The sequence below is a fragment of the Neovison vison genome, chromosome 2, assembly GCF_020171115.1.
Source record: "Neovison vison isolate M4711 chromosome 2, ASM_NN_V1, whole genome shotgun sequence".
Lineage (NCBI taxonomy): Eukaryota > Metazoa > Chordata > Mammalia > Carnivora > Mustelidae > Neogale > Neogale vison.
In genome coordinates, this window is record NC_058092.1 from 225191383 (window position 1) to 225208974 (window position 17592).

General features: G+C 32.7%; 1 protein-coding gene across 1 annotated transcript in view; it reads left to right on the plus strand.

Moving 5' to 3' along the window:
- Nucleotides 1-17592, plus strand: part of ATRNL1 (attractin like 1) — an 810828-nt gene that overhangs the window by 111035 nt on the left and 682201 nt on the right. Inside the window, exon 10 of the mRNA XM_044240595.1 lies at nucleotides 11287-11441. Within this exon, the coding sequence (XP_044096530.1) occupies nucleotides 11287-11441 (155 nt within the window). The remainder of the gene's footprint in view (nucleotides 1-11286; nucleotides 11442-17592) is intronic.

The window sequence follows — 17592 nt, forward strand, 5'->3', positions numbered from 1 at the left end:
GTCATCACCACAAACTTAGAACCATTTTATTCCCGCAAAAGGAAACCCTATACTTATTAGTAGTCACTCCTTATTTCCCCACAGACCTTCAGCTCTAGGTAAGCACTGTTTACTTTCTATCTCTATAGATTTTTTCTTCTGGAGTTATAAATGGATGATATAATATATATATTTTTTAATATGTTTCTTTAAGTCCAAGTGAGAGCATGATTTTATATTGTAGTATGTATCAATACTTAATTTCTTTTTTTGTTAAAATATATTCCACTGTATGGGTATATCACATTTTACTTATTCACTTGTCAGTTGATAGAAATTGGGGTTGTTATTACTTTTTAGCTATGGCTAATAATACTTCTATGAACATCTGTGTACATGTTTTTATGTAGAGGTTTGTTTTCATTGCTCTTGGGTTATATATCTAGGAGTGGATTTGGCCAGCTCAACAGTTACTCTACATTTAAATTTTTAAGGAATAGCCAGACTGTTTTACAAAGTGGCCACACCATTTTACATTTCCATCAGCAGTGTATGAGGATTTTAATTTCTCCATATGCTTGCCAACACTTGTTACTGTCAAACATTTTGATTACAGTGACCCTAGTGGATATCTCATTATAGTTTTTGATTTCTATTGTTATAATTGCTGTTCATATTAAGCATCTTTTCAAGTGCTTGTTGGCCATTTATATAACTCCCTTGGAGAAATGTGTATTAGGATCCTTTGCCAATTATTTAATTTGTTTTATGTCTGTTTATTGTGGAGTTATGAGGTCTTTATATATTCTAGTTGTAAGTCCTTGGTTAATTATATGAGTTACAAATAATTCTCCCATTTTGTGTGTTATTTTTCACTTAGTTTACAGTGTCCTCTGAAGCTAAAACTTTTAAAATTTGGTGATGTCCAATTTGTTATATATTTTGTCACTTATGCTTTTGGTGTTATATGTACGAATCCGTTGCCTAACCCAGTGCCAGGAATATTTACTTCTGAATTTTCTTCTATGGGTTTTATACTTTTAGTTCTTAAATTTAGGCCTTTTATCCATTCTGAGTTAATATTTGTCTATATTGTGAGAGAGGAGTTCTTTTTTCATTTTTCATGTAGATATTCCCTTGTCCTAGAAACATTTGTTGGAAAGAGTACTTTTTCCTTTATTTGAATTTACAATTCTTCGAATTGACTATTATGGTTTTCTTGAATTTCCACATGATTTTAAGATCAGCCTTCAATTTCAAAACAAAACAAAACTCCAGTTGGGACTTTTATGGGGGAATGAGTTGAATTTATAGATCAAATTGTAGAGTATGGCCATCTTAATAGTATTTTGTTTTCCAATCCATGAAAATGGGCTATCCTTCCATTCATTTAGGCCATCTTTAATTTCTTTCCTTAATATTTTTTTAATTTTTTACAGTACAATTTTTATACTTGCTTTCCTACATTTATTCCAAAATATTTTCTTCTTTTTGATACTATTGTCAGTTGATTTTTAAATTATTTTTGTCTTAGGATTTTACATTGGTAGGTATACAAGTTGGTGGGTATTGATGTTCAACTAATATTTGTATATTGTTCTCTTATCCCATAGATTTGCCAAACCCATTTATTATTTTTAGTAATTTTTTGTGGGTTCATTAAAATTTCTATATATAAGATCATGTCAACTACAAATAGTGAGAGTTTCACGTCTTCCTTTCTAGTCTGGATGCCTTTTATTTCATTTCCTTGCTTCTTTCCCTTTATATAACCTGAAGTACAATGTTGAATAGAATCGACAAGAACAGACATCTGTGTCTTGTTTCTGGTCTTGGGAGAAAGCTTTTAGTTTTTCACCATTAAGTATCATGTCAGCTGCTCTTTTTGTTTTTGTTTTTTTTTAAATAGATGTCTTTTATATTAGATTTCTATGGCTGCTATAACAAGTTACCACACACTGTGTAGCTTAAAACAATAGAAATGTATTCTCTCACAGATCTGGAGGCCAGAAGTCTAAAATCAAATTATGAACAGGGCCATGCCACCTCCAGAGGTGCTAGGGAAATTCCTTTCCTTTCTTTTTTCAGCCTTTGGTGCCTGTCAGTATTCCTGGAGTTGTGGATGAATTATTCTGTTGTCTGCCTCCACATTATATTACCTGATCCTCTTTTCTGTGTGTGTCTTTTATAAGGACACTTGTCATTGGAGTAAGGTTAGCTGCATAGTCCACAATGATCTCATCTCAGAATCCTTAATTTAATTACATTTGCAAAGACACTTCCTCCAAGTAAGTTAACATTCATAGGTTCTAGGGATTGAAACATGCATTTATCTTTTGGGTTGGAGTACCATTCAGCCTTTATCAGAAGTTCCTTTCTGATCCTATTTTTTGGAATGTTGTTATCATGAAGGGGCATTAGATTTTATAAAAAACTTCTCCCATATCTATTGAGATTATTTTTTTTCCTTTATTAATATGTTATGTAACATTGATTTTCAGATATTAAGCCAATTATGAATTCTTGGGATAAACTCCACTTGGTCATGGTGTATAATCCTTTTTATATATTACTGGTTTTGGTTTGCTAGTATTTTGTGTAGGATTTTTGTGTCTTTCTTCTAAAACAACAGTAGTCGTAATTTTCTTGTGATTTGATGGTATCAGTATTAGACTCATATTTTCTCATACAATGAGGCGAACACTATACCATCCTATTCTATATTTTTGAAGAGTTTGTGAGGAATTTACATTACTCTTCTTTAAATATTTGTTAGAATTAACCAGTGAAGTCATCTGGCCGCCGCCTTCTTTTTTTTTTCTTTAAGGAAATTTTTAAATTCTTAATTCACTCTCTTTATTTGTTATAGGTTTATTCAGATTTTCTATTTCTTCTTGTCTCAATTTTGATAGTTTCTATCTTTTGAGGACTTTGTTTATTTCATACTGTTGTATATAGTTGTTTAGTATTGTATTATAATTTGACTTATTTGTTAGGTTGGTAGTCATATGCTTTCTTTCATTCTTGATTTTATTTTATTTTTAAAAAGATTTTATTTATTTATTTGAGATAGAGAAAGCAAGAGAGAGTGAGTATGAGCCAGGGGGAGGGGCAGAGGGAGAGGGTAAAGCAGATTCCCTGATGAGCAGAGAGTCTGACCTGGGCTCAATTCCAGGATCCAAGATCATGACCTGAGCCAAAGGCAAATGCTTAGCCAACTGAACCACCCAGGTCCCCTCATTCTTGATTTTAATCATTTGAGTTTTCTGTCTCCTTTTATTCTTGTTCAGTATACCTAAGGGTTTGTCAATTTTTTATTTTTTATTTTTTTGGTCTTTTAAAAGAAAGAACTTTTGGCTTCATTGATTCTATTGTTTTTCATCTATTTTATATTATTTCCTGTTCTAATCTTTATTATTTTAAAATTCTTTTTGGTGTAGGCTTGGTTTGCCCCTTTGTCCAATCTCTTATAGTTGAAGTTTAAGTTATGGTATGGAATTCTCATTTTGTATTTCTGCAAATATAGATTTCCCTCTAAGTATTGCTTTTGGTGTATTCCATGTGTGTCTTTGTTTTCATTTTCATTTATCTCAAAGTGTTTTTTAAAATGCTTTTGATTTTTTTCTTTGACCCATTTGTTATTTTAGAGTTTTTGTTTCATTTCCACATATTTGTGGTTTTCCCAAATAACTTTTTTTGTTTTAATTATTTTAATTTCAGTGTAGTTAACATTCAGTGTTGTATTAGTTTCAGGTATAGTGATTCAGCAATTTCATACATCATCTAGTGCTCATCACTACAAGTGCACTCCCTCATTCCCATCATCTATTTAATCCATCCCATCACACCTTCCCCTGTGGTAACCAACAGTTTGTTCTCTATAGTTAAGGGTATGTTTCTTGGTTTGTCCCTTTCTCTTTCCCTCTTTTTTCTTTGCTTGTTTTGTTTCTTAAATTCCACATATGAGTGGAATCATATGATATTCGTTTTTCTCTGACTGACATTTCACTTAGCACTATACTCTGTAGCTCTATCAATGTCATTGCCATTTACCATTTTTTATGGCTGAATAATAGTCCACTATATATATATATATATATATATAAAATCTCTCTCATATCCTTATCTATTCATCCATTAATAGACACTTGGGTGGCTTGCATAATTTGGCTATTGTATCCTAAACGATTTCTGTTATTTGTTTTTAATATAATTCCATCATGGTCAGAGAGCATATTTTGTATGATTATAACACTTTTGAATTTATTTAGGCTTATTTTATGACCTAGCATTTGGTCAGTCCTAGAGAAATGTTACATGTATGCTTGCAAAGAATGTGTATATTGATGTTGTTGGCTACAGTGTTCTACATATGTCCTTAAGGGCTAGTTGGTTTGTGGCATTATTCAGGTATTCTGTTTTCATGTTTATCATAGAATTCATTCCATTTTTGAAAGTGAATTTTGAAGTTTGCTGCTATTACTGATTTATCTATTTCTCTTTTCTGCGCATTTTGCCTCATTTTGGGGGGGGGTTCTGTTGTAACGTCATATACATTTATAATTGCCGTATCTTCTTGATGGACTTATCCTTTTATCACTGTGAAATACTACTATAGAAGTCCTGAAATTTTTTTTCTAATGTCTATTCTGTTTGATGTTATTATACTATATATTACTCCATTATACTATATATTATTCCAGCTTTCTTATGTTTATTGTCTACATATCTTTTAAAAATCCCTTTTCTTAATATATTTGTACCCCTCAATCTAAAATATGTCTCCTAGAGAGAGTACATAGTTGGTACCAGTTTTTTTTAATCCTGTCTCACTCACAATCTCTGCCTTTTATTTGTATATTTAATAACTTTAATGTTATTTTTTATATAGTTGAATTTGTCTGTCATTTTAATTTTTTAAATCTCATTTGCATGGAGGACAAGGGGCGTTAGAGAGGAGAAGGGGATTTGGGTAAATTGGAAGGGGAGGTGAACCATGAGAGACTATGGACTCTGAAAAACAATCTGAGGGGTTTGAAGTGGCGGGGGGGGGGTGGGAGGTTGGGGTACCAGGTGGTGGGTATTATAGAGGGCACGGCTTGCATGGAGCACTTGGTGTGGTGAAAAAATAATGAATAATGTTTTTCTGAAAATAAATAAATTGGAAAAAAAACCCCAAACAAACAAGGGCACGGCTTGCATGGAGCACTTGGTGTGGTGAAAAAATAATGAATAATGTTTTTCTGAAAATAAATAAATTGGAAAAAAAACCCCAAACAAACAAACAAACAAACAATAAATAAATAAATATGAATTAATGTCCCAGTACTTACTGGTCAAAAGAAAAAAAAATCTCATTTGTTATTGTAGATAATGCTTCTTGTTACTCTTTTTTATTGCTCTTTTTGTATTGAGTAAATATTTTCCAGTGTAACAGTTTAATGCTTTTTTTTTTTTTTTTTAAATACAGTCATTTTAGTTACTTCTTTACTGTTGGTTCTAGGGCTTATCATATATATCTTAACTTACCAGAATATACTTCCAACTTACCCTAAATTAACTCCAGTGAAATATAAAAATGTTGTTCTTATAGATCTCTATTCCCTTTTTCATCTCTTTTTGCACTATTATAATTATATGTAATATCTGTGTTTGTTGTAAGCTCAAAAATACATGGTTACTATGCTAACTTTATGCAATTTTTGCCTCTCAAAGAGAGAGAGAGAGAGAAAGAAGAGGAAATATAAATTTGTTTTGGATATTTTTGCGTGCTGCTTTTTCATTTGTTCCTGTTGATTTGCATTACTATTTGGCATCTTCAACAGAATTTTGCTTTCATCTGTCACTTTGTGTGTTATTGTCAAATATATTGTACTTTTTAATGTTACAGATCCAACAATACGTGTGTTGTTTTGTAATAATTATTTATCAAACTTATTAGGAAAAGAAAGGAGAAGAAATATGCATTTATACTTTGTTTTATAATTACATAATTGCCTTTTCTAGAACTCTGGATTGAATGACTGATCTAAGACTGGAGAACTTCCTTTATATCTTATAAAGCAGATATTCTACCAATAAATTTATAATTTTTATTCATCTGGTAATGTGTTTATCTTGGTTATTTTTTTTTTTTCCAGCTTTCTTGAACTTCAGTAGACAGATAAGAATTGTGTATATTTAAGGTTTATATGTGATGTTTTGATATACATACACAGTGGGAAATGATTACCATAGTCAAACTAATAAACATATTCATTATCTTACATAGTTCACCCCCCCTTTTTTTGGCTGTGTGTGATGAGAATACTTATGATGCTCTGTCAGCAAATTTCAAGTATACAAGGCAGTCTTATTAACTGTAGTAACCATGCTGTACGTTAGATTTCCAGAGCTTATGTGTTCTGCATAATTGAAACTTTGTGTTCTTTGACCTATGCCTCACCTTTTCCCCCATTCTCAGGCCTTGCAAATCACCATTTTACTCTCTGCTTTTTTGAGTTTGACTCTTAGATTCCACGTAAAGTGAGATGATGTAATTATTTGTCTTTCTGTGTCTGGCTTATTTCACTTAGCATAATATTGTCCAGATTCATCTATGTTGTTGTAAATGGCAGGATTTCTTTCTTTTAAAAAGCTGAATAATACTACACATACTTACATAATACTAATACTAATACTACACATATTTATATTTATATTTCATTTTCTTTATTCATTCATTCATTGATGGACACTTAAGTTGTTTCCATATCTTGGCTACTATGAATAATACTTCAGTGAACATGAGAGTGAAGAGATATTTTTAAGATACTGATTTCATTTCCTTTGGACATGTACCCAGAAGTGGGATTGCTGAATAGTACGATAGCTCTTGGTAGTTCTATTTTTAATTTTTTGAGTAGGGTCTATAATGTTTTCCAAATTGATTGTACCAATTTACTTTCCCACCAACAGTGTACAAAGTTTCCTTTTACTCCACATCCTCATCAACACTTGTTATTTCTTATCTTTTCAATTATAGCCTTTCTAACAGGTATGAGGTGATATCTCTCTCTCTTTTTTTTTTTTTTTTGCATTCCCTGATGATTAGGGATGTTAAGTGCTTTTTCATTTACCTGATGACAATCTCTATGTCTTCTTTGGAAAAGTATTTGTTCATATCATCTGTGAATTGTTTAATTGGATTGTTCTTTTTAATTGATTTTTGTCAGTTTTTTAATATTTTGGATATTATATTCTCCATTCTGCAAAGCTAGGTCCAGTGCTGAGGGCCTCCCATTTTTTCACTTGGGCAGTGCCTGAAGTGTTCAGGGTTATTCATCTTCTACCAGTACAACAGAGTTGACCCAGCTGTCTGTGTATGATCATGAACCATCGCAGGAGCATGGGTGTGCTACATGAGGAGGGATTTATGGGTTGTTGGGGGCATATTTGTGCTATTTGGGGTAAGTTTGCAGGTGATGTATCCTATGAAGTTCATGGGTAGGCGTCTTGTAAGAGTTTATGAAATGGTTAGTAGAAATATTGAGTCTTTGTTGAGTTCTGTGCCCCAGTTGCTGTGAGCACCCTTTTTCTTACTCTGCCAATCTTCTTATCTTTCTGGATGGGATAAGAAAGAAGTGGTCCTCTTGGGCATAATCCTTGGCTGTGGAAGCCAGATACATACTATATTCTCCCATGGGAGTAATTGTAGGTTGAAGGGGTTTCTCTTGGGAGTGAGCAGTGTTGTCTTGGGGAGAGGTGATGTGGTAATGTTCTTCCTACCCTCCTTGACACTCCTATTCTTGGAATTTTTGCTCCAAGTGGTCCTGGGATTTCTGGGCTCCCATAAAGGTACTTTTATCCCTCCATAGTTGATAAAATCTGTTTCTGTGGGAGGACGAGGTCAGAAAACTCTTATTTCATCATCATATGTCCCTCCCTGTATTTTGATTTTTTTTCATTCAGCACTTTGCATATGTCATTTCACTGCATTTTGACCTTTATTATTTCTAGTGTAAAGTCAGTTGTTTGTCCTATTGGTGTTCTCTTGTATGCAAAAAAATCCTCTTCTTGCTGCTTTTAATATTTTCTCTTTCTCTGTAGTCTTCAACATTTTTACTATTTTATATCTGAATGTGGTTCTTCCTGTGTTTTTTCCTCCTTGTAGTTCATTGAGCTACTTGAATGTGTATATTAATGTTTTTCATCAAATTTAGGAAGTAGTCACACATTATTTCTTGAAAATTTTTTTACCATTTTACCCTCTGTGCTAGAATTTTCAGTAAATGTGTGTTGTTGCTGTTAATGGTGTTCTGCATTTTTACAGGCTTTGTTCATTTTCTTTTCTTATTCTTCAGATAGCAGAATCTCTGTTTTTCGTCTTCTACGTCATTGATTTTTTTTTCTTCTTTTTTAAAAGTGTTTTTTTTTTAAGATTTTATTTATTTATTTGACAGACAGAGATCACAAGTAGGCAGAGAGACAGGCAGAGAGAGGAGGAAGCAGGCTCCCCGCTGAGCAGAGAGCCTAGTGTGGGGCTTGATCCCAGGACCCTGAGATCATGACCTGAGCCGAAGGCAGAGGCTTTAACCCACTGAGCCACCCAGGTGCCCCGATTTTTTTCTTCTTGTTGAAATTTACTATTAGATTTCTGTCATAAACGTAAAAATTTCAGTTCTTATACTTTTGAATTCTAGATTTGGGTAACTTCTTTATCTTTTGTTTTATATTTGATATGACATTTTTTATTTTCCTTTACTTCTTTAAACCTGTTTTCTTTAAGACTGAACATTTATAATAGCTGCTTTGAAGTTTTTTTTGCTTCGTCTGACATCTGGGTTCTCTCAAAGGCAATTCCGTTGCCTGCTTTTCTCCCTGTTACTCTTTCCTGTTTTGTTGCATGCCATAGTTTCCCCTGAACACTGAACCTTTTAGAGAACATATTGTAGCAATTCTGGATCCTGGTTTTTGCTCCTTTTCTGGAAGTGTTGTAGTTTTACTTATGTAGTGCCTTTGCTGAACTGTTTTAGTGAAGTCATTTTCTTCCTCCAGTGGATCCTCTGATGTTGCTCCTTAGAGGAAGCAGCCCGAGGATGCGCAACACCCCCCCCCCCCCCCCCCCCCCGATGGCAGGAGTGTTAGCGGGGCTTTCTGACTTTTCCCTCTGACTTCTGTGGGAAGCTATCTGATCGCATTACAACCACAAGCAAACACCACTAGTTGCTGACTGTGGGTGAATTATTCTCAGCAATACTCGGGGGGTGTAAATGCTCCTTAGTCTGAATTCAATTTCAGCCCTTATTCAGGTGTGGTCTTTGAGACCAGTCTTAGAGATTCTGACTCTACTATGGCTCTTACTAGCTGTCTTTTCCTCTGCTTTTCTCTGGTGAACTCCTCTCTATTCTGTGTTTTAGCTGATTGCTCTCAGGGAGTTGCCAACTGTCTCTTAATTGCTTACAGTGGAAACCTCCATTGTTTTTGAGAGTGCCCTTAGAGCTTGAAGTTTCCCACCTTTTATTACAAATAAACTCAGTTCGCTTGGGACATCTGTGGCGCTCTCTTTTTCTTTGCCTGCGTCTCCCTGGTGTGGGGTGGGGTGAGACTCTGTGCCACTACTTTGGAATTGTAGGTGGGGTTAGTAGTCTGTTCCTCCTGGAGTGATTCCACTGTGTTCTGTGCAGGAAGTAGATGGGGGACAGTGGCCTTTGCTCTTCTCAGCTTGCAAAGAACTTCTGCCTATGACTGATATGGGGTGAAGATTTCTTGGCCTTAGCCTGCTAGGCCTGAGCGTACAGCTTACAGCATATGAATGGGGACTAGGTCAAGGATGAACATTCAGATCCCTCCTGTATTTCTGGAGTAGAGATTTTGTTACCCAGAACTGGGGGCCATGAGAAGTATTGGCTGTCTGCTGTTCCTGGTTAGATATCAGTGGCCTGGACTAGGAGGTGAGGAATGAAGGAGCTGTCTCTTCTCAGATTTACCCACCTGGAGTTGAACTTCCTCCTTGCTGAACTAGTTGTGTGTGTGTGGTGGAGGAGGGTGCTGATACGGGGAAGGACGGGAGTAGATAGTGGGTTAAGTATCATGGACTCCTGCTGTTCTTACTGAAATTTTGTAGGCATTCTTGAGTAAATATTTATTTATTTATTGACAAATAACAATTATTTGTTGTTGCTCTTACTAAATTTTTCTGAGAAATTAAATGCCGTTTTTTGGTAATTTTTACCAATTATAGTTCTCTCCCTATAGAGTTGGTGGGACTCCTTATCTTGCTGTTATGGAAGTCAGCTCCATATTCTTTAAGCATTAATTGCTATAGGTTTTTGAGATATATACTATACATATCTTACTCATTATACTGTATGTACTGGGTTTACCTTCTGATTCTTTTTTAGTAGCACTGCTTTATTTGGAATACTTACGAAATATTGATTCAGTTTATTAGATTTCAGTACATTACATTGCAATACTTACGAAATATTGATGCAGTTTATTAGATTTCAGTACATTAAGGTGAAATATAATTATGAGCGTATATTTATAGTACTTTCAGTTATACTTCAATTAATTAAAAATGTTTATATTAATTTGATGTTTCTTAAAAATACATTATGATTTTACACAATATGGATCTATCTCAAAAATAATCTTAAGCAAAATAATGTGTATACAAATGGATACAGGCTATATAATTCTATTTTATAAAGTACAGCAACAATACAAATAGAACAAACAATCCTAAGATTGGTATGGAACCACAAAAAAATCAGAACAGTGGTAATCTTTTAAAAAAATATCTCAGTACTCTTTACACAGTTATGTTCATCTTGTGAAATTTCATTGAATTTTAGACATGTACATTTTTATGTATGTTATATTTAAATAAAAATTAAATAGTGTATTATGGGATCCATGCGAATTATTAGTTTTAACTGAATACAGTTCAGAGTAAATTTATTATATTAAACTTTCTATTTACTTTTGTATTTAAAACTTATAGTACTTTGGTCCTCTAGTTTTAAGTACACTTGTTTGCTACTTTTATAAATGAAATAAAAGTTCAAAATACAAATTATAAAATCATGAACAATTATGTTTAATATTGTGTTTCCTCAGAACATTTTAAGAAACTGTGAATCTCAAAATATTTTAAAAATATTGAAATTTCGAGGACATGTATGAATTGTTAAAAAGTAAAGCATGTTATTTTCATAATTTGAGGGAAAATTCTATATGCAAGTTAGACCCTTTATATAATATATATAAAATCAGGGAGGTCTTTTTATCCTTTGTAATACATTTTCAAATTTTATCCTGTAGGACTATTTTGAAAGAAAGTGGGTTTGCCAGATACCTTCATTCAGCTGTTCTTATCAATGGAGCTATGCTTATTTTTGGAGGAAATACCCATAATGACACTTCCTTGAGTAACGGTGCAAAATGTTTTTCTGCCGATTTCCTGGCATATGACATAGGTATGTATCTGTTAGGATTGTACAAAGTAGGAAATACCAGAAATTTGTCATATAGAGATTCTCAAATACATTAATTGACAGCATGTGTATATGTCATTTTAGAGATAAATTCAGTGACAGATTATGAATGGAATTCTCTCTAATTTCAGCACAATAGTAGTATAGGGCCAGGAGAACAGACACTATAGGTTTAAGCATCCTTTTTGACGGCTTTTGTATATTGTATCCCTATGTGAGCCCTTTATCAGTCTATTGTGTTGCTATATTAGTTTTGGTAACAGACAGATATGGGGCTCTGTCAAATTATGTAAATTACAAGTAGTAGGAATGCAAATATTTTAGGGTTAGTGTGTATGAGCAAAGATGCATTTAAATTAAACACGGAGTTATAGTTCCTTTGTGTAGGAAGATGATAGAAGTAAAGAGAGGAGTATAGAGACAGTAGAGCTAAGGAAATAAGATTTGGGGACAAAATGGAAACCCAGAACATATCTGGGAATGGAAGTAACCAAATAAGAATATTTTTCAGAGAGCCAGAGGTACAATGTATTTATATATTTTCTTAATTTTGTTTATGCTATCTATAGTCCTTTAATTTCTAAACATTAAATGAATATATTTTTTGAAATACTAAATTTCCACCCAGTGGACCAGTATAGTGAAAATATTTCTTCTCTTTGTGTCATTTTATAGATGAAGACTACTTGATATTTAAAATATATTTAACAGTCTTTCAGAACAGTTTTAATTGATGGTGTAAAGTAATATGCCAATTTTAAGCTATTATGAAACTTCCTGATAAATAAAAATAAAAAATAAACTAAAGAATAACACACTTAATGGATTTAAAAGATATAGTTTTGCTCTTAAACATCATAAAGGCACATAGTCTACTTTGAAAAATTATTTCAAGTGGTGGCATATAAAAAAATTATGCCTATTAGTAAGGACTTTGGTTTTTATATTGTTATACATTTGGAAGGAAATTCCTAGTGATAAAATTAAGCATACTTTTTGATTCTAAACTGTGAGTATCTGTCTGTGATTAATCATTATAAAGAATCCACTGCCTTTAGGATTTTTAGATACTAAATAATTAAATCTTTACCTTTTTGGACTAATAATTTGAAGTGATAATTCATTATCAAAATTGGATTGTCTTGGTTTATAAATTAGTGCTGAGATCCTGAAAAATGGGTTAAATGATATTCTGAATCTAGGCTCCTTTTTATGATCTGTCATTGCCAGGCTGAGGCTGCCAACATATTTTTTTGGCTGTGATGAGACAGTAAGCATATTCATCTGGAGGTAGATGAAGGGATTTTGTTTCATTTCATTTTTTCTTTTATGAATAAAAACTGAGAAAAGTGTAGAATTTGTTATTATTGTTAAAAACCTATGAAGTGAGATTTTGGACTTTTTCAGAAGATTCTTCAAGGAGTTACCACCTACTTTGTATACTTTAATAAAGGAGTTAATGTTGAGGTATTTTGTAGCTAACATATTGGGAAATTAATTTTATTCCTTCCATATTGTTCAAGATTATTATATCTTAGGTTTTATGTATCAAAAAAGCTTATCCATGTGAAAAATAATAGAAGTATTAGATTAGTTTGAAAGAGATCAGATTATCATTTTTATAATTACTATTTGTTAAGTGTTTCTAAGGATTAGATAGTATGCTAAGGACTTTATATACAATATCTTAACCTCTCTAATAATTTTGTAACAAGGTGTTAATAAACTCATTTCTGGAATAGTAAGGCCAAAACCATGCAGGTGGTAAGTGGTACATCCAGCTTTTGTAACTCCTAAAACTTACATAGTCTTTCTACTTGAGTATCTCGTGCTGCTGTTTGGTTGGATCCATTTTATGTTCTAATTTTGTAACAGATTATCAGACACTTATGTTTAATAATGTTTTTTAATGCTGTGGAAAGATAGAAACAAATACCAGTTTCCTTTTTCAAGCAAATTGTTCAGATAGGAGAGAGGATAACATTTTAAGCAGTTTTTACACTTAAATATAACATTAACAATTAACAACAAAATATTAAGAATATTAACAAAACCTAAAACAACCATATAATTCAACATAGGATAAAAGTGTTCTGTTTTATCTCATTTAATTATTTTTGTGCAGTTCCCAATAAAGCTGTCCCCCCAAATCTGTTTTTATTGTCTTGAATTTGTGGCATCAAATGTTGGAATGTTTTCCTGGGAAAAATATTTTTTATATTTCATAAAATGTTTTCCAAAATAGTTGTTTTCCTTATGGAGTATATTTTATGGAAATAAAATACAACCATTGCATAATGAACCAACTGGAAAATAGATCTGTTTTGAAAAAAAGGTCATCTTGCTAATTTTTCTCTTTAGTACATTATCCTTGGACTTTTATGGCATATTTAACTGGAGTGCACCTGAAGAGTTAGCTGATTGTATTGTGTTTTATGATGTTTAAATAAATAGGAATATTTGTGCCAATACATTGCTCTAAAAAGTACTATTTCAACCTTAATTGCCATAGTAAATTTTACATGGTGAATATTGTTAATCTTTGAGGACATAACCTTGACTTCACAGTTCTCATTGTTACACTATAGATGATAGATGTGGAAGGCACATGGCAGTGATATTTTAACATGGCTGTGCCTTGGCATCCCTCTTGAAGATAGTAGGGAAGAAATTAGATCTGTATAAACTGATTCTCTTAGATTAGGCACTGGGCATCTGTAATTTAAAAAAGTAACTCAAGTGCAATTGGTAATAGACCCAGGGCTGGTGAATGAGGCTGAATCAACTCTAATATAGAATGATATTTTACTTAACGATCTTGTTTATAAATCTAGCTTGAGATCAGATAACTTTGTTATTTTTTTGTTATTGTTAGTGGTAGTATTACTGCTTTCAGAAAGCCACCATGACACTTTATTCAAGATGAAAATGATCCTTGTGGTAAAGATAACCTTCGGCTAAAGATGTAATGGAAAAACATGCCTCATGTTCATCTCCTGTTATTAGACATTTATACTCTGAAATTATTTGGCTGTGTGAAGTATGCATTGTCATAAAAGTTAGTTTTCTAGGGTTAAAGGAAAAGAGGTATCAGGTTGTTAGTTTTTTTTCACATCTCTAAAGTATCTCTAAGTAGTTTGAGGATTTCAGCATTTACAAATGAGAGATTGTCCTGAATTGAAACAGACATTAATAATGAACTGAATTTTGAGACATTATTTCAGAATCATCAAGGGGAAGAGCTATTACAAGAATGTTTGGTAGGCCTAACGTAGAATTATGACCCTTTAAGTACAAATGGTAGTCATTATTTTCTAGTAAGAAAATTTGCCCAGTGGTTAAGAGGATGTATAGAATTCTGAACAAGATGAAGGACAACTCAAAGATACAGGGATCATATATCTTTTTCTTTAGAAAGATAGTAGAAACACCAAAGTGTGATTTCCTGAATTAGACTAAAGTAGGATTTATATTAGAAATCTATCTTGCAGAAAGTAGATATATTGAAACTGAAGTGGAAATTTCAAATCAGATCAAAATAATAAGAGTTCTAAAAATTTTTTTATTTCTGGGCGCGTGGGTGGCTCAGTGGGTTAAGCCTCTGCCTTCGGCTCAAGTCATGATCTCAGGGTCCTGGGATCAAGTCTCGCATCGGGCTCTCTGCTCAGTGGGGAGCCTGCTTCCTCCTCTCTCTCTCTCTGCCTGCCTCTCTGCCTACTTGTGATCTCTCTTTGTCAAATAAATAAATAAATAAAAATTTAAAGAAAATTTTTCAAGATTTATTTATTCATTTGAGGAGAAAGAGAGCACTCAGGAGGAGGACCAGAGGGAATAGAATCTTGAACAGATCCCCCATCTCCAAGTGCAGAGCCCCACATGAGGCTCAACCCAGTACTCTGAGATCATGACCTGAGCCACAATCAAGAGTTAGACACTTAACTGAGCCAGCAAGGCACCCCAATTTTATTTTTTTTTTAAGTGAGCTCTACATTCAATCTGGAGTTTGAACTCAGAACCCTGAGATCAAGAGTTGTGTGCTCTATGAAGTGAGCAAGCCAGGTGCTCTAATAATAAGAGTTTTTAAACCAAATTTCTTGAACATGACAGTTTTACTTATGACATTAATTTCTTGGTAGGTGATTATTTGAAAAAAAATTCAGTAAAGAGAACTTAAAAGTAATTTCATATTTTCAGAAGCAGTGTTATTTTAATTGGCAATGTGTAGTAATATATACAGTTAACCACAGAGTTAAAACACAGTGAAGTTGTAGTTCACCATACCATTAAAAATCACTTGACTGGTTTATGAAGCTTAGCACGCATATTTTTATACACTCTTATAGAATGTGTGTGTGTGTGTGTATGTGTGTATGCTCAATGGATATAATTTTATAAGATATATAATTTCATTAAAAATCATATTTAAATAAAACATCTAATTATTTAATTTTTTGAACACACCAGCAAAATTATAAAAATCCCAACCTACTTGCTCTTTATAATTATTTTCATTTTCTGGAGGTAATTTTTTTAGTTCCTCTGTTAATTAATATTTCTCTATACCCTTTGTTAAGTTGTTAGGGTTCTTCTTTGGTGAAATCAGCACCCCTTGCCTGGTCACCTGAAAGAACCTGTTTGTTTCTCTTTGTCATCAGAAAAACTCTTAAAATTATTCACACATTTTTTTCACTGAATTTAGCCAACTGCTGTTTTTAGCTTTATTGTATTTTTTGCTCAAGGGGTCCTTTCTATAATATACTATTATATAGAAGAAATAGTATCTTCTTTTTTAAAAAGAGGCCAATAATTAAAGGAAAAAGTGACCTTTCATTTTGAGAAATGAGAGAACTAGAATTTGTCAAATGTTTCCTGTGGTGCTTGGCACTTATCACGTGCTTTATGATATAATGCATCATAACCTCTAATAACACCTATGTAGTATGTATGGTTATATTATTTATAGGGGAAGAAACTGATTTAGCATGGTTAAACCCAAAGTCACGTAGGTCATAAGATGGTCTATTTAGAATTTGAACCCAATTCTAAGTTCAAATTTCTTTTGATTCTACCACTATGCTATGATAATGATTTTTTCTCTGATTTAACAGGAAAATATTTGGATGATCTTTAATTGGGGAAAGGGCATATAATATTTGCTAATGTGGCAAGTCACTCAAGAAAATTAGTTTTATTAGTAGATTTAGAGTTAATCAGATATTTAAGGTATATTTGAATTATATTGTACCTCCCCTCTCCCACAAATTAATCAGAGAATACTGACCTCAAGATAGAAAATCAAGGAAGAAGAAAAATGAAAAAAGAAAAATGAATAAATCTCTCTTTCTCTTAACAGATCTACTAGCGTTTTGAGAGATTGTTTTGAATGCAAAAATTGCTGAATACAGATTCTTGTAATAAAATATAAAACTGAAAGAAAAGTTTTCAAATGTCTTAACAAAACCACAGGGGAAGAAGGCAGGGGGAAGCAGTCATGAATATAGAATAAAAAATTTAAAATAAATTATTAGCAAATAGAACTTGACCGTGTTTTAAAAGTATAATAAACTCTGACCAAATAGGAGTTATTCTAGGAACTCATGTATGATTCATCATCAAGAAACCTATAAATATTTTTACGTCAAGACTGTGCAGAAGCCAACAGGAAATACCATTGTATGTTAAAACTAAAAAATCATTTCAATTAAGATTGAGAGTCGAATAGTGATACACATTTTTCCTGGCAGAGAGTAAGGAACTAAATAAATATAAATATTCATTGAGTGAATCACAGGGGACAGAATCCTGAGTGGAGCTGTGATGAGATAACCTAGGAAGAGTGTGCGCCGTTTACAGATTAGGAGACTTGGCCTAGTGGACAAAAAGCCCAGTGAAGCACCGTCACTTAAGGGACAAGTGGAAAAACATTTTGGCAACATCCATAAGTTTGGTTTTCTATTACAAAATGTACATATCAATAATAGAAGTTTTTCTTTATATCCATCTAGATTTGAGTCTTATATATATAATATGTGTATTGTTGTTAGTAATATGAATACTGACTAACTTTTGAACTGGCATTTCAAATGGATTATTAAAAGGATCTTTAAAATATGTTCTTAAAGTAATATAGATA